At 45.2% G+C, this 23,302-nt stretch overlaps 1 protein-coding gene across 1 annotated transcript in view; it reads right to left on the bottom strand.

Annotated features, from left to right (window-relative positions):
- Positions 1 to 23,302, bottom strand: part of GLIS1 (GLIS family zinc finger 1) — a 403,602-nt gene that overhangs the window by 150,294 nt on the left and 230,006 nt on the right. The window contains exon 2 of the mRNA XM_042781663.1: positions 7,956 to 8,139. Within this exon, the coding sequence (XP_042637597.1) occupies positions 7,956 to 8,139 (184 nt within the window). The remainder of the gene's footprint in view (positions 1 to 7,955; positions 8,140 to 23,302) is intronic.

Here is a 23,302-nt window from a genome sequence, read left to right on the forward strand (position 1 = left end):
CTCCCCAGCAACACTGGAATGAGTCTCTTCATGACAGTGAGGATGGTGCAGATGGGCAGGATTTGCCACAGTGGTTATCCTCATCACATCTGAGGTTCTCTGGAGTTTAGACAGGGCCTCTCCCAAATACGGGTGCCATTCTCTCTACTCACTTCACAGAAGGCCAGGTTTGAGATAAGGTAATTCCTGCACTTGAGCTCCCATCATCCCATGCTGGCTTGGGAATAGTCAGGTCAGGGACAGGTAAAGACACCAAGGCCTGAGAAGGGGAGAGGCCAGGAAGGCAACACTGAGCTGAGAGTCAGAGAAGCCCCCTGCTGGATGGCTAGGCAGCAGCAGCCCAACAGACAGAAATCTAGTAGGATTAGGACACACTACATGACTGAGCCCTGGCCTGAGCCTCAGTTTTCTGAAGACTAAACTTCTCTGGAAGTTAGGAGCTCTGGTAGTATAGTGCCTAAGGTACTTGACTGCTAACCAGAAGGCTGGCAGTTCAAACCCACCAGCCACTCCTTGGAAGGAAGGTCGAGCAATCTACTTCTGTAGTGATACCGCCTCGGAAACCCAAGGAGGGGTCGTTATGAGTTGGGGCCGACTCGACAGCACATAACAACAACAACAACAACAACAAACTTCTCTGGTAGAAGCTTTGGTAGCCTAGTGCCTACGGCACTTGACTGCTAACCAGAAGGCTGGTAGTTCAAATCCACCAGCCACTCCTTGAAAGGAAGGTTGTGCAATCTACTTCCGTAGTGATACCACCTCGGAAACTGAAGGAGGGGTCGCTATGAGTCAGGTCCAACTCGAAGGCACATAACAACAACAACAACAACCTTCTCTAGTAGCACAGTGCCTAAGGCATTTGACTGCTAACCAGAAGGTGGTGGTTCAAACCCACCAGCCACTCCTCGGAAGGAAGTTTGGGCAATCTACTTCCATAGTGATACTGCCTCAGAAACCCAAGGAGGGGTCGCTATGAGTCAGATCCAACTCAATGGCAGTGAGTTTGGTTTTTTGGGTTAACCTTCTTTATCACATAGGATGGCAGAATCAAGTAAGATGACGCCATGCCAGCTCTCTGTGAAGAAGATGGCTGGGTGAATGGTGCTATTACTACTGCCACTGTGGTGTAGTGCCTAAGGCATTTGACAACTAACCAGAAGGCTGGTGGTTCAAACCACCAGATACCCCTTGGAAGGAAGGTTGGGCAATCTAATTCTGTAGTGATACTGCCTCGGAAATCCAAGGAGGGGTTGCTATGAGTAGGATCTGACTCAGTGGCAGTAAGTTAGTGTCTGGGAGCTCTTTACAGCCGGGGCTGTGGGAGTATTGGTTTTCTGTCGAAGGGTGTCTGTCTCTCTGTTTCCCAAGATGGGCTGAGTCTGGGTAAGGCCTGCAGGGCTCCTGCAACTGCTGTACCCCCACTCCAGCTGCAAGGTGGAAGAGAGGAGAAGGGGCAGAGGAAGGATGTCAGAGCCAGGAGGCATTCAGAGAGTATCAGCTCTAATTCCATCACTAAACAGCCAAGAGGGCACATGGCTTGCCCACGGTCACAGAGTTGCAAACAGTGACAGGGCTTGGACTAGAATCCAGGCTCCCCTTTTCCTATGTTTGAGTGTTTTTCCATACTGAGAAGTGACATGACGCTCTGCCTGGATAAAGGCTTGGACGGGGGAGCATTCTGGTTATGACTCAAATACACTTGAACAATGTCCTTTGCCTCACTTACTACTGCCCTCTCTTCCCTCCCAAGAGCTCATTGCCCAGACTATGGCTCAGTTTCCGGGTAAAGTTAGGAAAAGCTTTGATTCTGAGAAAGACAGCAAACCTCCCTTCCCAGGGCTGGGGCACTCTGGGTCACCATTCTCAGCAGAAAGCTCCAAGGATCTTAAAGATCTGATATCAAAGTTGTGAGTTTATGAGGCTGAAAAATAAACAAACAAATAAAAGCACAGCTGATCCTTGCAGGGTCCAGATTCTGGGCCTGGTGAAACATGAACACAGGCAGGGAAGGCGTGTTTGCATCAGACAGACATCTGTTTGGAGCAATCATTTTGAAAACAGCATCAGGTTAAATCAACCAAACAGAAGAAGAGAACAGCTGTAGCTTTCTGTGACAGAGTCATTTGAATAATTGACAACAAAAGATTGAATGGCACCAGAGGGTGGGGTCCCAGACCTTGGTGTCTCACGGCATGAACACTTGCTCACCTAGGCAGCCCTTCCCTCATTGTCCACATGAGGCCAGGCAAGTGGCTCTGGCCCTGCTCTGCCACTGAGCCCTGTGCACCCTGAGAAACTTTCATCACACCTAGAATTGGTGGGCATGGATCCCTAGACAGAGGCAATGACTACTGGGCAGCCAAATGTGCCAGGACTTTTCTGAGGACCACTTCATGCAATCATAACACAGAATGATACATGGTAATCTGTTGAAGGCACAAACAAATTCTTCAAGGTAGATACTACCACCTGTGCTTTATACTTAAGAAAACTAAAGTGACTTCCCCAAGCCCACTGAGGTAGTCAGTGACTGTTGTTGTTGTTGTTGCTGTTAGTCGCCCTTGGGTCAGTTCCAATTCATGGCAATCCCACGTATAAGAGCTAAACTGCTCCATAGGGTTTTCAAGTCTGACCTTCTAGAAACAGATCACCAAGCCTGCCTTCCACGGTGCCTCTGGGTAGGTTCAAACTGCCAAGGTTGCAGCTAATAGTCAAGTACTTAACCATTTGTATCACCCAGGGACCAGAGTAGGATTTTGAACCCAGATCTGTTTGAATCTGAAGCCTGGGTTTTCCCTCCATTCTCTGCTGTGTGGGCTCCAGCTGCTTCTTCTGTCAAACGCACGTGACTTACTGGTAACTGTTACATACTTTGCAGCTTCAATGTCCTAACTCTTGAGGACTCAAATGTTCTGTCCATCATCCTGGATGCTGAAATCGGGATAATCAATGTTTCTTCAGTGCGAGACTCAAAAGGAGAGGAGGGCATTCTCAGGCTTCATAGGACCGGTGTACCCCTAGTTCAGGGGCTGCAGGGTGGGTTGAGGGTCAGCTTTTTCACCCAAGGCTTTTCACTCTGTACTGAGTGACATGGGGCCAGGGAGATAATTCAGACACCAGGTCTCTAGCCCTGAGAAGCTCCCTTTCTAGTGGGGACAATGTGGACCAGACCTCTGAGGGAACATTTAAGTTCTGCTGAGGGATGGTACGGTGTAGTAAATTAACTTAGTGTTGCTTTTCTAGCCATAAGTCTTTGTAAACTCTGTGGTGGAATTTGCTGTGAGCAACTGAGGAGCTCCTGATTGTAAAAGTTATCCACCTGGGTATTTATTTCTGTTGGGCACAACACAAAGCAATGTTCTGGGAGGTTCCTGCTCTCTCTCAGGTGCTTAGAATTCTGATGTTATGATTGGTTAGTTTGGCCACTCTGCCAGGCTCAAAAGGAGGCCTCCTAGAGGCAGAAGTCTCTCTCTGACTGCTGGTTGATGAAAACGTGCTGCTGAAAGAGACAAGCATTGCTGAGTGAGATACCAAGGGACACTCACTGCTGGGAGAGAGATTGTGAGAGACTGTTAGGAGAGAGACTGTGGGCTGGGAGAGAGACTGAGCGTTTTTCCTGAATTCGAACTGTATTATCTTGGAAACCCCAAGGAGGGGTCGTTATAAGTGGGGTCCGACTTGACAGTACATAACAACAACAACAACAAGCTTCCCTAATAAACCCCTGTAATCTGTGAGTTCTGTGTGGCCACTGCAGGGAATTATCGAACCCAGGAGAAGAGGTGGTGAGTGCTTTGGGAGGAACAGTTGGTGAAAGGTCTGGAGGGAGGAAGCATGTCTGGCCTTGCAGTAATAGGCCTGGGCTATTGATGGTGATTCTGTCTTCCTCTTGTGGGGTTAGAGGTGGTCAGGAGATATGGCCTCCTTGTCTTTTTTGCAGGTAGGTAGACTTCTGGTGAACAGAAGAGAGCAAGAGGGGTTCAAAAGACTGAGACATGAAGGTGTGAAAGCGTACAGCCCATTCAGAGACAGGCCAGGAGGCTGAGGTGGTTGCAAAGGAAACTAAGGCAGTGGGAAGGAGTCAGATCCCAGCTCTGTTGAGGGCACTGCTCACTCTGTGTTTTTATCCTCATTTTATAGGTAAGAAAATGAGGCCCAGAGAGATTTAGCATCTTGCCTTATCACTCAGATAGGCAGTGGTGAAGCTAGGACTTGAACTGCACTTCACAAGGCATTCTGCTGCCCATGGTGATGGTGAGCAGCCATTTAAGAAATGACACAATCAAGATATTGTTGGAGTTAGTTAAAACTTCTCACCACTTGCTGGATGACCTAGGCTAGTTATGTAGCATCTCTGGACTCTCTCTCTTTTTTTTTTTTTTTTTTAATTTGTTTTGTGATTTGGGTGAAAGTTTACAGAGCAAATTCACTTTCTATATAGCAGTTCACATACACTTTGTCTCATAACATTGACTATAATTTCCCACAATGCGACAGCTCCCCTCCCACTTCTTCCCCATAATCACCTCTTCCCTGTGTCCTTCCCTCCCATGCACTCCTGCCCCAAGAGCTGTCTCCCTGTGCATACACAGCCCTTCTATTCTCCCATGATTGATCTCTCCAAGGAGTATATCTACCTAACTAACATAAATATTCAGCTCATATGTCTGTCTTTTGTTTGGCTGGAAGTTCAGTTCCAGACCTGAAGGGCAGGTAGGGGCCATAGTCTCAGTGGTTCCATCAGGATCTATCAGACCAGCAAACCTGGTCTGGACTCAGTTTGCCTACGATTATTATGCATTGAGTTAATGCACACAGTAAGTACCCTTGATGGTTGTTTATTAGTGGCAGGACCTGGGTCTCATAGTTCTGTGGTGAAGAATAAATGAGATAATGTGCACACACAATGGTCAGTAAGTGGAAGCTATTGTATTAGTATTACAAAGTTAGGCTGGAGACAAGACAAGTGGTAAGCTGGCGGCTGTAGGAACCCAGGCCTGGGTTCAGGAGGGGGCAGCAAGAATGGAGATAAGGGGCTCCCCAAACACAATACAGGAGGGAGAAGGGACAGGTTTGAACTGGGGGTGGGAAAGAGGAATGGGACCCTCTTTTTCTTTAGGAAAATGAGAAAGTCTGAAAGTGTCAAAGTATCAGAAGAAAAATGAACATATATGAATTACAGTGTTGGTGAAGAACACTGAATATACTATGGACTGTCAGAAGAACAAACAAGTCTTCTTAGAGAAAGTACAGTCTGAACGCTCCTTAGAAGTGAGGATGGTGAGACTTCATCTCATTTACCTTGGACTTATCATCAGAGGAACAATCACTGGAGAATGACATCATGCTTGGTAAAGTAGCGGGTCAGGGAAAAGGAGGGAGACCCTCAATGAGATGGATTGATATAGTGGCTGCAACAACGGACTCAAGCATAGCAATAATTGTGAGGATGCTGCAGAATCTGGCAACTCTGGTGGCACAGTGCCTAAGGCATTTGACTGCTAACCAGAAGGTTGGTGGTTCAAACCCACCAGCCACTCCACGGAAGAAGATGGGGCAATCTACTTCTGTAAAGATTTACTGTCTCGGAAACCCAACAGGGGTCGCTATGAGTTGGAATTGACTTGATAGCAGTGTTTTTTGTTGTTGTTGTTGTTGTTGTTTATGCATAAAGTTGGTATGAGTTGGAGCTATCTCAGTGGCACCTAACAAAAAGTGTCAGATCCCATTCAGCTATTTTGGTAGCAGAGTGGGAGTAATGAAGACTGATGCTGGCTCAGGATGCCTAGGACAGGTTGTCCCATGCCCTAAATTGTCGAAAGACATTTGGTATGATAGCTCTACCAAAAAACAAACAACCACAACAAAAAACACCCACCTCCTCAGTATTCCCAAGGTTTGCATAGCTTTTACTCTGAGATAGAATGAATTTCATTGGAGAAAATGTGTACAGCTGGGGAAACCTCAGTGAAAAATCAAACCGATAAATGCATTTAATTATTGCTAAACAACACATAGGAAACCCTGGAGGTGCCAACGGTTGAATGCTTGGCTGCTAACCAAAAGGCTGGCGGTTCATACTCATCAGCCACACTCTGTGGGAGAAAAGACCTGGCAATCTGCTCTCATAAAGATTAAATCAAAAAACCAAACCCACTGCCACTGAGTCAGCCTTGGAAATCCTATGGATTTCTACTCTGTCCTACAGGGTCATTGAGTCAGAATTAACTTGACAGTATACAAGAAACAATATACAGGATGAAATCTAGAAGATGCTTGATCCTACAAATCAGAGGTCTTACTAATATCAAAGAAGGTCAAAGGGAATCTGAACCTTCAGAGAAAAATTATTCCATGTGGGAAGAATTACCATCCTTCCATTTAATAATAGCACATATTGCAGAGGTGCCACTTGAACTTAAGTTTTATCAAGGGAGATCTTTGCTTTCTTCACCAAAGCCCTCCCAGCACCTGCCCAGCACACAGCAGGCACTTGGTATATGGCTGGTGAATGAATGTACTACACATGGTCAACTGGGCTAGTTTTTGGAACCTCTGGTCCATGAAATAGGCACCAGACAGGCCCCCAGGCAGTTGGGTAAGGGCTCTGGGCACTGGATGGTGTATACACAGGTGCTCCAGTGACTGGGTGGTGTGTCTGAACTCCATCTCTCATCAAACCTCTGCAGAGGGTACAGAGGCCCGTTTCAGCCCAATGTGCAATCAGATAGACCATCCCTCCAGGGATGGATATTGCTAGAAATGTGCAAGCACTGAGTGGATGGTGTTATGGATTGAACTGTGCACCCCCCCCCCAAAGTATATATTGAAATCCTGGCCCCTATAGGAATAAATGGGAGCTCTGGTAGTATAGTGCCTAAGGCACTTGACTACTAACCAGAAGGCTGGAAGTTCAAACCCACCAGCCACTCCTCATAAGGAAGGTTGGGCAATCTACTTCTGTAGTGATACTGCCTTGGAAACCCAAGGAGGGGTTGCTATGAGTTGGGTCCAACTTAGCACATGACAACAACAATAATATAGCTATAAATACAATCCATTAGCAAATAGGGTTTTCTTTGTTATGCTAATTAGGTCATGCCTGAGTTGGGTGGATTCTAAATCTAATCACTTTTAATTATAAAAAGAGCAGGATGGACACAGAGATATACACAGGGAGAAGAAGACAGACAATGGAGAGACTGTATCTACAAAGATTGCCGGCAGCTATTAGAAGCTGAAACAGACAAGGAAGGACCTCTTCCAAGTTGTTGTTTTTGTTTTGTGCTGTCGAGCCGGACCCGACTCATAGCGACCGCTCCTTGGGTTTCTGAGGTGGTATCACTACAGAAGTAGATTGCCAAACCTTCTTTCAGAGGCCTCTTCCAAGAGTCATGCCTAAATTTGGACTTCTAGCCTCCTGAACTGTGAGAAAATAAATTTCTGCTTTTTAATGTTACCCACTTGTAGTATCTGCACTAGGTATAGAAGTAGGTAACTAAGACAGTTATTTGTCAGAGATTCTGTGAGGCAGTGGCTTCCTGGGAAAGGAGATGGCCCCACACAGGGAATCCCTTCCCACCCGACCAGTAGTCCACAATTTGACACTTTGGGAACCCCGACTGGGTTTTCCTTCCCAAACCCACCCCTGAATCTTCGTCTTCTGAAATTCACTGATTCCCTGTGAAAAGCTACTTTATCCCAGATCTGTGATGGAAAAACGCACTTCAATAAGACCATCTTTGTGTTTCCCAGGAGGCCTCGGTGCCAGAGGTGCAGGTTCTAGATCAGGCAGCCACCTTTGTGCTCTGGCCAGTCCCTTGCCTTGTGTCTCAGTTTCCCCGTGAGTCCCACGAGCCAGGCAGACAAGGTGAGGTTGGAGGCCCTTGGGGCCTTGGCCCCCAAGAAGTAGCCTCAGGAGGCAGCCGACAGGTTTGGATGGGGGCACATACCTGTTGTCAGGGTGGGGGAAATGCAGCAGCCTCTCACAGGCTGGGGGGTGGCCACGGGGTGGTGGGGTTCCTGCAGGGAGAAACAGGCCCTGGCGGCAGGTGGGGCTGGGACCCTCAACAAGATCCATGTCCAGCAGGCTCTTCTTCTCTGAGCCTGGGTTGCAGTGGCCGTAGCTCCCATTCACTGGGCAGAGAAAGACAGGGAGAAAGAAGAGACAAAATGAGTGGAGGTGTCCTGCAGACGGGCACAAGGAAAGGGCAGTCATTGGGGTACAGTGTGGGACTGAGCACCCTTAGCTCACTACTAACTGCTTTTCTTGTGTTCAAGGTACCTGGGACACTTCATTGAATTCCCATAATTGCCCAGCAGGATCAGTAATAAAATCCCTAATTTTCAGACGCTGATGCTGAGGCTCAGTGGTTAAATGACCATTATATAAACCTATGCACTTAGTAAGTACCAGACACTATTCTAGGTACAGGAAAAACTGGTGAACAAGACAGACAAACACCTGGTCTCCTGGATCTCACAGTATATTATCCTCACGTGATACATGCTGTGCTCATTTGATCATGCAAGAAAGCATGGTGGGGTTGGTGGACCTAGAGTTGACACTGCCCAGTAGGCTGAGTGAGCACTACTGAAACAATGCATGTTACATGTATGGCAAGCAGTAGGTGCTCATGGGAGCTCCTGGACGGTGTAAATGGTTAATATGCTTGGCTGCTGACTGAAAGGTTGGAGCCTCAAGACACCTCGGAAGAAAGGCCTAGTGATCGACTTGTGAAAAATCAGCCATTGAAACCTCTATGGAGCACCGTTCTGTTCTGACACACATAGGTCATCTGGTTACCAGTTAGGTGCTTGGTAAACAACATTTGTTATTGTTATTACCAAAGTTCAAGCTACACTGTTTTCCAAATTGCATTATTCCATAGAAATAGTGTAGTTATTTACATCTGTGTATCCTCCTTGGTTCTTCCACAGCCTAGCTACCTTAAGGCCCTACTTTGCCCAGTTCACTGGGCTTTTATGAAGGTTAAGAAAGCAGTTGCTGTGAAAGCCCTTGAAAAACTATATAAAACATAATAAAAATGCAATATTCTTATTATAAGTCATGTCCCCTCTGTGGGGTTGTTTTCTAATCTGTAGAGTGAGGGGAATAATCTAGAAATTCTATATTTTAAGGCTTTGTGCCCCACCACCTCACAGGGTTATGCTAAGTAGGAAAGAACATGGGCTTTAGGGCTGATGGGCCTCCATGTGAGCTCTGGTGGCATAGTGCCTAAGGCATTTGACTGCTAACCAGAAGGCTGGACATTCAAACCCACCAGCCACTCCTTGGAAGGAAGGTTGGGCAATCTACTTCTGTAGTGATACCGCTTCGGAAACCCAAGGAAGGGTTGCTATGAGTTGAATCTGACTCAATGGCAGTGTGTTGTGTTTTTTTGTTAGCCCTCCATGTGAGGACCTCTGCCCTAAACTAACTCCATGACTCAGACAAGTCCCTCTTGTGGCTGACTCTCTGCTTCCCTGTGTAAAGCGGGAACCAATTCTGCAGCAATGGAAACAAATTCCCTATACAGTGCTGGTACCAAGTAGTTGGTATGGGAATGGTAACTGTTCTTACTGCCACATAGCACTTTGCACAGTATAGAGTGCCTTCCCAAACCAAACTCACTGCCATCGAGAGCTGATTACAACTCATAGCAACCCCCTTTGGGTTTCCGAGGCGTAAATCCTTATGGAGGTAGATTGCCCAGTCTTGCTTCTGTTGAGTGGCTGGTGGGCTTGAACCGCCAACCTTTCTGGTTAGCAGTCAAGTGCCTTAGGCACTACGCCACCAGAGCTCCTTTATAAAATACCTTACAGATGATTAATAGGTCCAAGTACTATCCAGGTACTTTCAACACTGAGCAAGATAAACCATTAAGATGAGAAAAGCTGACACCAGAACATCAAACCCTTAAATGTAACAGTGCCAGCAATAGCAACATTTGTTGAGCAGCATGTGCTGGCTCGGAGCTATCATCTACACCTATTACCTCCCTGGAGCTTCACCACTGCCTTCTGAGGGAGTTCTTGTTGTTATTATTATCCTCATCTTACAAAGGAGAAAACAGAGGCTCAGGGAGATGAACTTACTCACCCTAAATCACATGCAAATAGTAAGGGTGCAAGCAGGATCTCTAGCCCAGGCCTGTCAGACCCAAACCCTCACATTATTTTTTATTTCAAGGTCACTGTCTCTTTCATTTTATTTGAATAATGTACTTTATTTTGTTGTTGAAAACAGACACAGCAAAAGATACACTGATCCAACCATTTCTACATGTACAAACCAGTGCCACTGACTGTGGTCTTCAAGTTATACAACCATTCTCAACCTCCTCCTTTTGTGAATTTTTCCTCCACTGTTAATATAAACTCACTGTTCCCTAAGCTTCCTATCTAACATTTTGAGTTGCTGTGTCAATTTGGTCCTATATAAATATGGTAAAATCTGTGGAAGCCAGACCTGTTTAAGGTGGAAACCTGTCAGAGAAGGAAAACACAAATATTTTCCACAAAGAAAGAACAACAGAAAAGGGATAAAACTGTACCCTGTCAAAGATGGAGAACTTGTGAGACCCAGAAAAATAAGGCAATTCCTACGAGTCCCGCCTCTCACAGGTTTCACTGTAGATCTTTAAAAGAGCACAATGCTCAAGGCCAACATTCTTTACTAATTAAGCAAACTGTTTGTAAAGAAGCTCTGGTAGCATAGTGCCTAAGGCATCTAACCACTAACCAGAAGGCTGGTGGTTCAAACCCATCAGTCACTCCTCGGAAGGAAGGTTGGGCAATCTACTTCCATAGTGATACTGCCTTGGAGGGAGCTCTGGTAGAATAGTGGCTAAGACACTTGCCTGCTAACCAGATGGCTGGCGGTTCAACCCCACCAGCCACTCCTCGGAAGGAAGGTTGGGCAATCCTACTTCCGTAGTGATACTGCCTCGGAAACCCAAGGAGGGGTCGCTATGAGTCAGGGCCGACTCGACGGCACATAACAACAACAACAACAACTGCCTTGGAAACCCAAGGAAGGCTCGCTGAGTCGGATCTGACTCCACAGCAGTGGTTACTGTTTGTAAGCAACTCTGGTGGCATAGTGGACAAGACATCTGGCTGCTAACCAAAAGGTCAGTGGTTCAAACCCACCAGCAGCAGCACAGAAGGAAGGTGGGGTGATCTACTTCCGTAAAGATGTACAGATTCAGAAACTCAAAGGGGATCGCTATGAGTCAGAACTGACTCAATGGCAGTGAGTTTGTATTAACTACTGTTTGTAAACCTCATATCTCAGTCACCTGAGAGAGCTGAGATTCCAACCCCACCCCCAAGGACCCACTTGCACCAAGCCTAATTCTAGCCAACTCAAGGCAGCCCCTTTAGTACACTGTTACCCTGTGACAAGACTCAGTGCTAACATGCCATGGACCCATGGCTCTGGACCCAATACCAGGCATTCATCTGCTGAGTACTTTACAGTTTATAGCCGAGAATACAATATTCTCCAGGTCGCAGGGCATAGGAGGGGCTCAGAAGAGTCTCAGTGCCAGGCTCAGCAAGCCCGCTTGACAGGGCTCAAATAACCATCTGCTCAGAATCGGCTTCCATGCCCCTTCCCAGCCACAGCCCTGGGCCTGTGTCCTGCGGCGAGAAATGCTCACTCCACCGGCCATGGCTACTCCGCAGCCAGCCCCTCAGAAGCTTATTTTTTAATAACTTGGCTGTTTTTTAATTAAAAAGAAATCCCTGGTAACAAATGTGAATGGCCCAAGTTAATGAGAGCAGGCTGCCGCTTGTTTAACTCTGGCTCTGCTTGGCACTTGCCGCTTTTTCCAAATCGTTTCTGCATGCGGTTTTATTGTCCCATTGAGGCAAGCCCTGGGACTGGGCCTCAGAAAACTGTGGATAATTTTATGACCATTAATAGCATTTGGAGCAAAGAGAGCTTAATTATCACATGGGGCTGTTTCACCAGGGCCTTTCTCCCAGAGTCTTTGCCGGGCAGTTCTGAGTTTTGTTCAGGGACCCACCAGGCCCTTTGAGGCTCCTGGGTTACTTATCCCATTCTTCACTTAGAAGGATGTGTGGAGAGATGGGAGATGGGCACTTGGAAAGGTGATGGTACCATAGCGTTTGTCACTTACTATGTGCCAGGCACATTCATGTCTCACATGTGTCCAACTCTGGAAGGAGGCTAATTACGACCATTTTCCAGATGAGGAAAGCCAAGACTTAGAGAGAGCAGGTGCCCTAGACATGGCTCAGGGGTCTATAAGAGGTGGGGCCACAGTTCAAAACCAGATCTTGCAGACTCCAAAGCCCAAGTTCTGTCCTGAGCCTCTTAGCCAACTAGGAGTAACTGTTGTTGTTGTTGGTATGTGCCGTTGAGTCGGACCCGACTCATAGTGACCCCTCCTTGGGTTTCCGAGGCAGTATCACTACAGAAGTAGATTGCCCCATCTTCCTTCCGAGGAGTGGCTGGTGGGTTTGAACCACCAGCCTTCTGGTTAGCAGTCAAGTGCCTTAGGCACTACGCTACCAGAGCTCCCAGGAGTAACTAGGGCCCTCCAAAAGAGTGTCCCCACCTTTGACTCAAATGATGATCACGTTGGGGAGCCTTTGGGGACTAAAAACACTGCCTGAGTAAAACCATGGGAATGATGCCTACACTTCAATGGTCACAAAACTTCTGCCAGATGGATAAGACCATTCCAGTGATAGACAAGATAACAAAGGCTCAGAGAGGTTAAGTGGCTGCCCAAGGTCACACAGGGAGAAAGCTGAGATGCAAAACCATCACCTCTGTAAGAAGAAATAGAGATTACTCCACAAATAATTAGGGCCTGTTGGTGTCTTCTCTGTCAACTACATTAAGAGGTTTCCTGCAATAAATAAACAAGTCAGCAATGGGAGGGACGAAGGAAGATGCTGCTTGGGTCACAGTGCTCCAAGCCTTTGAGCCCTGTCTGCACCCTGGTGAAACATCAGCCTCCCACCTCACAGAAGGGACACGGAGCAGCAGAGCTGCCAAGTGGCCACTCAAAGTAACACAGCAATTGCTGCCATAGCTGAGGTCTGAACCCACATCTCCCAAAGGCCACACCAGGTTCTGCCCCAGGCTACCTGCTTTTTCAAAGGTTGAAAGCAGGGCTTTGAACCAGTTCAAACCGGTTCAGTCATAGCTGATGCAGCCATCTGGAACAGATCCAAGTTTGTAAAATGTGTACTGGAGTAATAACTGGAATGGGAAAAATTATGAGTCGAAGACCTGGAATGGGAAACTGGGAAGAGGCATACCGAGCCCTTTCAGGAGTCTGATGCGGGAGACTGGATTACTGCCAGGACTGTGGAGGGCGACACACATTCAAAGTGGCACAGTCATCCACCATCTTTGAGCCAGGCACTGTTGTTTCTGACTCTCATCAAAAGATTTGGTTGCTATGCAATGGGCACATTGCTCTTGTTTTCTAAGAAGGAGATCAAGTTTGTAGCAGAACACTGACCCATAATTTTCCCTGTTCTGGTATATCCATATTTTACAAATTCGGATCCATTCCAGTTTCATTTCATTGGCCATGACTGAACCAGGCATGAACCAGTTTGAAGCCCTGGTTGAAAGTTAAACCAGAGACTGTAGTGTGTATCTCAGAGATGCTGCTGCCATTGGGACGATCTGAGAATTATCATCACTGCCCACCAGGGGCCTAACCCTGCCAGGAAAACCCTCGCTGACTTCCTGCCTATTGCATCTTGCTTCATTGTCCCCAAGGGTATCACTAGACCCAGATGGGTGAAATCCCAACTCCTGCTTGCATGCCATCTCTGATAATTGAAGATGGACTATTGCTCTGGGAAGGCAGAGGAATGAGGGGGCAAGCCAGCTCAGCTGCCCTGAGGTAGGGAATAGAGTAGCCTGGGAAGGGGCTGTTGCCCAGCTGATCTCTGGTCTCCCTCTGTGCAACAGTGGGCCAAGAAAAGACACTGGACCTGGCTTTTCCCATATAAATGGGAAGCTTCTTTGGGGGCTTAGAGGGTGAGGAGGTCCTATGATCATTTTTATAACTTGGTGAGAAAACCTAGAATGCCAGAGCTGGGACTGAAAAGCCATCTATTCCATTTATAGATGAAGAAACTAAGGCTCAGAGAGGGAAACAGCTGCTTATGATTACACAGCAAATCCACAGCAGAGCCTGGACTCACGCCCCTGAGGCTAGGTAATGATTTGGCTTGGTTTCCTCTTCAAGCCTCAGTTTTCCCATTTGTAAAATGGTGATAACACCTACCTCACAAGGTTGTGGGGATAACTAAGTGAGATTGTGAACACAAAATATTTGGCATGGCACCTTGCTTGCAGTAAGCCCTCAAAAACTAAAGACAATTATTTTTTCTCTTACGTCTATTTGAGCTCTGGATGGGGCAAGAAGGTAGGGGCCTGTAAGAGGAACATTCTGGCCCTGGAAGGGTCAGACCTGAATGGTACTGAGGCTAGAATCAGAAGGACAAGACCCCAATGAGCAGAAGTCACCACATGCAGGACCTGGAAGCCGAAATGAGGTCACAGCCAGCAAATATGAAGCAAATGGCTCCAGTTACACACCAGAGAGGTTTGCAAATTACCGTAATGACTTGGCTATAAAGCGGCACCACATATAAGGTGACTTCCCACAAGAATTTTAATTTATGCTGAAACCTGCCAAGTCTCCATGAGAGGACAATGATGCATTCAGCATCTCAGGCCCAGATGCTGCCTCCTTGCAGCCCAGGAGCAGCTAGCATCTGGGTACAGGAAAGCCTACAAAATAACTACCTCCTTGCTCACTGACAAGCAGATTTTAGTGCCTACCAAGTGCCAGATCTGGTAGCAAGGGGTCGCACTTTACAGTTTACAAAATATTTCACAGCCATCATCTGTGGGCTTTGCTATAACCCCGAGCAGTTGGCTACACAGCCCCAGAGGGGGCAAGTGATTTGCCAAGCTCTCACTTAAACTGGGTCTCCTGATTCAGTCATCTAGTCACAAACTATTCTGTAAAAGGCCAGATAGCAGGTGGTGGTCTCTGCTGCAACTACTCTATGGTGCTGTTGTACTGATAAGGCAGCCCATATATAATGTACAAACAACATGTAAGTAAACTAGAGGGGCTGTGTTCCAATAAAACTTTATTCAGAAAAACAGATGACAGGCCAGAATTGGCCCCTTAGCTATAGTTAGAAAAAGGCAGAATTTCACAATCTAAAACTGAGCTGCACTTTCCTGTATCTGTAAAATGGGGAGAATAAAATGCTCCTCACAGGGTAGAGGTGATGGCATGAAAAATACCAGTGAATCCACACTTATGATTTTGTCGAACTTATTGCACATACAGAAGAGAAAACAGGGACCCAGGGAGAGGAAGAGGCTTGCATGAGGGGGTAATGATGCATTCAGCATCTCTAGCCCAGATGCCACCCTCGTTGTGGGGATATTTCCCCCCTCATTCCTAGCAAGCAGGCCCACAGTATATGCTTAGAAACAGTGGAGGGTGGATGGCTGGAAGAAACGTTACAAGTTCACTTTTATGCCTACTATGTCCCAGACAAGAGTCCCTGGGTGGTGCAAATGATTAAGCACTCAGCTACCAACTGAAAGGTTGGTGGTTCAAACCTGCCCAAAGAAGCCTCAGAAGAAAGGCCTGGCTATCTGCCCTGAAAGACCACAGCCATTGAAAACCCTGTGGAGCACAATTCTACTCTGAAATGCACGGGCTCTCCATGAGTGGAAATCTACTTGGCAGCAACTTGTTTTGGCTATGTACCAAACAGTGTAACTTAGGGAAACTAGAAAGCTTTCGTCAGATATACCTAGGCTGATGCCCTGCTCCAACATTAACTTCCTGGCTGTTTGACTCTAGATGAGTTACCTCACCCTTCTGAGTTTCTTTATCTGTAAAACAAGATAGAAATTCCAGCTCTACAGGATGGCTGTGAGTATTAAATGAGATTATGTGTGTGAAGTCCCTGGTGTGATGTCTGATCAGAGTTGGCACTTGGTAAAGGTCCCTCCCTTTTGCCTTCTTGACAGCAGAGGAGAGAGGGCCACAAGCTCCCTGGTGTTATCTGTGTCTTCAAGAATGGAGCCCTGTGTTCCAGGTCAATGAGCTCTACCTACCACAGAAAGGGCTGCCTCAGGCCAATGGAGTCTTGCCAATAGCCTTCCCCAAGAGTCTGAGCCCCAGTTTGGCCCCTCTCTGAGCCTCAGCTTTCTCCTCTGAGCAGTGGGAGAGCTGGAGCTAGATTCCCTATCACCCGCATGCCGGGCGTGAGCAGGAGGGGCACCACAGAGATCACAGTGGGACACTGCTTCCATTTCTTAGGCCCATTGAGGGTGGGTGGTACATCTAACTATCTGCAGGAGGGCCGGCCCCACACTCACACCCTGACTCAGTCCAGCGCCTTCCTGCCTCACCACATTCATCCTCATCATCTTTTCTTTCCCTCCTCAGAAACTCCAACGGCCTGGCAACTGCAGGAAGTAGGGGCTTCTGAAAGAAGAGAAACAAGCAGTTCAGCAGTCACCACGTCCGGCAGGATGGACTCACCAAGGTCCGCTCACCTGGCCTGGAGCCTCCTTGGGGCATTTATGGCTGTCAGGAGGCCTGTAACTGGGGCAGGTCCTCCAAGCTGTAGTGCCTGACACTCAAGGCCTCACGCCAGGCTGACGACCGCCTGCCATTCCTTATCCAGGCTGCAAGAACCCCATAAATTCCTCTTTAAAGCTAATCTAGATTTATGGGGACTCGGGCCAGTAAAACTGAACTGGCTCACCTGGGGATGGCGCCGCAAAGAAGAGTGAGCCCACAGCTCTGTCCCGGTCCAGGTGCAGGAAGTAAGCAGCACAGTATTGGTGACACATGTAGGTACAGGTATGTATGTACATAAACATGTATGTGGGCCCTATTTTTTTTCTGATTCTCTTATCACTACCACATTAGCATATGCTTCTTATAGAGAAAAATTAGAAAATATATCTAGGCAGCAATTAGGGAGTAGGTATCACCTACAAGACCACAAACCAGGTAGCACTATAGTGGCTATGTGACACACAGACCTCTCTAGCATTTCCCTATACATCTATATACATTTTTGACAAAAATAGGCTGTGTGGCACAAATGGTTAGGTTCTCTGCTGCTAACTGAAAGGCTAAAGGGTTAAGTCCCCCCAGAGGCACTGGGCAATCTACTTCCATAGTGATACTGCCTCGGAAATCCAAGGAGGGGTCGCTATGAGTCAGGTCCTACTCGACAGCACTAACAACAAAAACAGAGGTACCTTCGAAAGCACTAACAACAAAAACAGAGGTACCTTGGAAGAAAGGCCTTGTGATCTATATCCAAAAAAGTTAGCCACTGAAACCCTAGGAGCAAAGTTCCACTCTACCACATCTGGGGTTGCCATGAGTTAGAATGGACACAATGACACCACCTTGGAAACCCAAGGAGGGGTCGCTATGAGTCAGGTCCAACTCGATGGCACATAACAACAACACCATATTTTCTTATGGTCTGCCTCTTTTCATTTAATAAAGTATCATGAATATCAAAGTTTATGGAGTGCCTGGTATGTGCAAAGCACAGTACTAGGATCTAACCCCATTTTCCAGAGGAAGCTGAGAGAGTAAGTTACGTGCCCAAAGTCATGCAGCTAGTAAATGATGGGGTCAAGATGCAAGCCCAAACCTACAGAATGGGAAAACATATTCAGCAATGACATATTGGACAAAGGATTTCTCTCTAAAACTTATAGAAAACTCCAACACCTCAACATCAAAAAGGCAAACAATCCAATTAAAAAATAGGCAGAAGACATGAACAGATACTTCACCAAAGAAAGTATTCAAGCAGCCAACAAACACATGAAGAAATGTTTGTGATCATTAGCCACTAGGGAGATGGAAATCAAAATAACCATGAGATACCATTGCACCCCATCATTAATAACAAAGTTCAACAAGACAGAAAATAAGAAATGCTGGTGAGGATATGGAGAGATTGGGACTCTCATACAGTGCTGGTGGGACTGTAAAATGATACAACCACTGTGGAAATCAGTCTGGTGACTCCTTAAAAATCTGGAAATAGAAATGCCATTTGATCCAGCAATACCATTACTAAGTATATATCCTAAAGAAGTGAGAGGCAGGTCATGAGCATATACATGCACACCCATTTTCATCTCAGCACTATTCACAATAGCAACGAGATGGAAATAACCTAAGTGCCCATCAACCAAGGAACAATAAACAAACTGTGGTACATATACACAATAGAATACTATGCAACCCTAAAGAATAATGTAGAATCTGCAAAACACCGCATAACATGGATGAACTTGGAGGACATGATGCTGAGTGAAATAAGTCAGGCACAGAAGGAAAAATATTGTATTAGTGCAAATTTTGTAAAAAGTTAGGTAAAAGTTTATACGTTGAAGGAAACTTTCTTTGTTGGTTAACAGGGATGGGAGTGGAGGGGAGGCTAAATTCCTAGATAGGTTGAGGAAAAAAAAAAAATATATATATGTATACATATATATACCAAAGATTATTAGTGGTCACCAGGGAGAGGGAGAAAGGGGAAGCTTTTGTTTTCAGGGCATTGAGTTTATGCAAATGGTGGTAGAATATTTTGGAAAAGGATAGTAATAATGGCAGCACAACAAGAAAAATGTCATCAATGTCCCTGAGCTGTAAACGGGGAAGCTGTTATGTTGGTGAATGTCTTGTGGTGTGTGTTCTCACTACGACAAAAGGTAAAAAAAAAAAAAAAAAAAAATAGATGCAAGCCCAGCCCTATGAAATTTGGAAGGCAGTGCTGACCCAGACATGTTCCCCATCATTATAGATTGAGAGTGGACGCTGCTAAGTGCTTCCCCAGTATCTGTTGCCTCTTTTCTCCCTAATAGGGAGCTAAATTTCAAGTTCTGAAATTTAGTTACTATATTCTTAGGTTTTAAAATTTCCATTTGATTAATTTTTAATCAGTTTTGGCTCTCTATTAAAATTCTTCATTTGGCCATCTATTTTCTGGAACATACGAATCACAGTTATCTTAAAGCCTCTGCCTGATAACTCCAATAACTGGACCACCTGTGAGTTGGGCTTTATCGTGTTTTTTTCTCTCTCTTGTCCCTGTCTCCTGCTATGGCTGGTAATTTTTTATTGAATGCTCAACATATATGAAAATTTGCACAGGCTCTGGATAATCTTATCTTCCTCCAGAGAGAATTTGCTCCTGCTTCTTAAAAACAGTTAAAAGGAGGGAAATGATCTTAGTTCAGTTTGGGTTTTAGCCATTTCAAACCTTCCATCTTTACAAAGACTGTTCTATTTCTGGTTCATCCTTTGTCCTAGAATGCTGCCCTTCAGAAGCCCCAGTTGGAAGCTTGAGATGCCAGGGCTCCTCCTTCCAAACTGACTTCAATATCTGTCTGCCTAGCACCTGAGGCTGTTGAAAGCTACCCCCAGTTTCTCAACCTCTCAGCTGCCATGCTCTGTTGATTTCTTAGCCTGTGCTGCTTAAAAATCAGCAATTACCTTGGAAGGAAAAGCAACACTGAATGTTAGTCTCACTTTTTGACACTTCTCATCTTGCTGGGATCTTGGCTCCTCAAGATCTGCCTGTCTTAGTAGCCCTAAACTCCCCATTTTTGTCTCCTCAGTACAGTAAGTCTATAGAAAACTGTTCAGCTCACTGGCTCTTGGCTATACTTCACTTATAAATTGGCAAATGCCTAAAGGGAAGACGTAGCACGGAGTGTCAGATTCACCTCTCCAGACCCTTGGTCCTACAATGATAGTTCCTTTTGATGCCTTCAAACAGAAGGCTTTTATATCTATCCAGAGGGGAAGTGAGTTCCAGATACAAGCTGGTTTGCTTTTATCAGATGCAAAAATCCCCTTCCAACAAATAATTTTAATGACTGTATAGCATTCCATTTATATGACCGTATATAGTGCCTAAGGCACTTGACTGAAGGCTGGCGGTTCAAACCCACCAGCCACTCTTTGGAAGGAACATGGGACAATCTACTTCCGTAGTGACACTGCCTTGGAAACCCAAGGAGGGGTCGTTATGAGTCGGGTCTGACTTGATGGCATGTAACAACAACAACAACAACAACAATATATACTTTATTTAATCTATCCTCTATAGTTTGGATTTAGTCATATAATGCATGTCCCTACAGACCTATTTTCACATCCATCCATATTTATTGTCTTAGGATAAATTCTTATATGTGGGATTGCTGAGTCAAACGATTTGCAAAATTTTACAGATTTTGTTACCTGCTCTCCAAGAGGGGTATATCGATTTATATGCTTTAGTTGGGATTTAGGACCCCTGGTGGCACAAACCACCCAGTGGCTCTGCAGATGAAAGACTCGGGTGATCTGCTCTCGTAAAGATTACAGCCTAGAAAACCCTATGGGGAAGTTCTCCATCACAGGATGTCATTATGAATCCCAAATCAACGTAACAGCACCTAATAACAACAGCAAATACCTGGGATTTAGTCATGTAATGGATGTCCTTACAGACCTGTCTTCATGTCCATCCATATTTACAGGATAAATTCCTGTATGTGGGATTGCTGAATCAGAGAACATGCAAAATTTTAAAAATTTTGTTATCTTCTCTCCAAAAGAGTATATCAACTTATACCATTAGCAGTGTAGGAAAGCACCTGCTTCTACCCTCTCACCACACTGGGTACTCCCATTACAAAAAAAAAAAAAAAAAATTCTGTTAATTTAACAGTTCAGATCATGTGTGAAAGAAAAGAATAGGAGATAACCTATATATCCTATAGTAGAAGATTAATTAAGTAAACTATAGTAAAGTTACTCAGCAGAATTTTTATGTAGCCATTAAACATGATACAGTAAAACACCACCATAATGCAATTGTAGTTCAAAAACTTTAATTACTTAAAAATGTATTGTATTATAATGCAGTTATTTTTTTAAAAAATTATATTTTTAGTGATTTTCCAGTTAATGTGTGGAGAAAACATGTTTTCACTTACTAGATATGTAGGAAACAGCCCAGTTATCACAAGTACATACCACATAAGGAACCAAGAAAGTCTCATGTGGTTATGAGGCAGTCACTTCCTGTTATTGTTAGGTGCTGTCAAGTCAGTTTGTGACTCAGAGAGAACCCCTGTGACAGACAGAACCACCCCATAGGGTTTCCTAGGTTGTAATCTTTTGGGGGCAGGTCACCAGGGCTTTTCTCCTGCAGAGTTGCCGGATGGGTTCAAACTACCAACCTTTCGATTAGCAGCTGAGCACTTAACCACTGAGCCACCAGGCAGTTCTTAAACCCATCCATCCTCCCTCAGTCCCCAGAAAAGAAGAAATTTCATCATCCCTTTTTGAAGAGGCCAGACAAAGGATGGGAGCAATTGCCAATGGCCAACCATGTTTTATCTGAACTTACATACATCATAAGGCATCTTCTCAGGGGTTTTATTGTGTTTAATAAAGGTTTTAATTGGTTGCTCTTAGCTGCTGTCAAGTTGATTTGACTCATGGTGACCCCACATGACCCCATGTGTGCAGAGCAGAACCGCTCCATAAGGTTCTCAAGGCTGTGGCCTTTCAGAAGCAGATTGCCGGGGCTGTCTTTTGAAGTGTGTCTGGGTGGGTTTGAACTGCCAACCTTTTGGCTAGTAGTCAAGTGCTTAACCATTTGCACCACTCAGGGACTCCAAAAAGGGTTTAATTACAGGGAAATATTTATAAGAAATATATTAAATGAAAAAAGCAGTATTCAATATTCCACATATACCAAAAGTAACTTGCGTAGTAAAAAGAATGGAAAAGCCAATACATCAAATGTTAACCATTCATTCACTTAACACATTTTGGGTGTCAGGAATGTGGTGATGAAAGAGACAGGAAAATCTCTACTCTCATGGCATTTACATTCTGGTAAAGACAGAAGACCATTTCAAAAGTAAACAAACAAATATATACTTTTCTGGGAGCTTTTTTACGTGAAGGAGCTCTGATGGCATAGCGGTAAAGCATTCGACTTCAACAGTTCTAATGAACCAGCCGCAGGAGAAGGATGAGGCACTCTACCTCCATAAAGACTTACAACCTTGGAAACCCTATGGGGCAGTTCTACTATGCGTCTTTGGTTTTCTTTACTCTTCTTTGCTCTGGACACAGAGAGACTAATAGTTGCATCTTAGGTGGCCACTCACTAGCTTTTAAGATCCCAGTTGCGCTATTCATTAAAGTAGGATGTAGGACATTGTCTTTGTGGACTATGTCATGGAAATTGACTGATGTCTCCCAAGGCTATGGTTTTGAACCCCAGGCCCAGCGACTCATTCCCTCAAGGTGTTTGGTTATGACAAAGAAGTTTTCATAACTCTGCCTACTGTATGCTATGGTTGCCATGAGTCGGAATTGACTCGATGGCAGTGGGTTTGGTTGTTTTTTTTTTTTTTTTCTTTTTTTAATATAATACCAGGTGAAGAAGGGAGCTCTGGCATAGTGTCCAAGACATTTGACTGCTAACCAGAAGATCGGTGGTTCAAACCCACCAGCCGCTCCTCAGAAGGAAGACTGGGCAATCTACTTCTGTAGGGATACAGCCTCAGAAACCCAAGGAGGGGTTGCTGTGAGTTGGATTTGACTTGACGGGGGTGAGTTTGGGTTTTTTTGTTTTGTTTTGTTTTGTTTCTGAGGTGAAGAATCTCTGATGATGCAGTGGTTAAGGCATTCAGTTGCTAACCAAAAGGTCATCAGTTTGAACCCACCAGCCATTCTGTGGGAGAAAGATGAGGAGTCAGCTTCCATAAAGATTTACAACCTTGGAAACCCTATGGGGACAGTTCTACTCTGTCCTTTGGGGTTGTTATGAGTCAGAATCAACTTGATGCAGTGGATTAGTTTTATTTTTGATTTATAATACCAGGTGGTGATAAATGCTGTGCATTAGGAGGTCAACACAAAATGGTCAAGGTGAAGGTAGGTGCTGGGAGAAGCACAAAACTTAAAGGCAACAAAGGTGAATACTATTACATACCCAATCCTGCAATAACAGTAATAACAATAATCTATGAGTGGATACAAAGATACACACACACGCTGAACAGGGGTGGGAAGGTAAATAGGACTACACCCACAAAATACATATATATATATATATATATATATATAGGTTTGAAAAATGGTATTTCTACATACGTCTTTATGTTGTTGTTGTTGTGTGCCATCGAGTCAGACCCGACTCATAG

Source organism: Orycteropus afer, unplaced genomic scaffold (genome assembly GCF_000298275.1).
Source record: "Orycteropus afer afer isolate SDZICR_OR568_19922 unplaced genomic scaffold, OryAfe1.0 scaffold00145, whole genome shotgun sequence".
Classification (NCBI taxonomy): Eukaryota; Metazoa; Chordata; class Mammalia; order Tubulidentata; family Orycteropodidae; genus Orycteropus; species Orycteropus afer.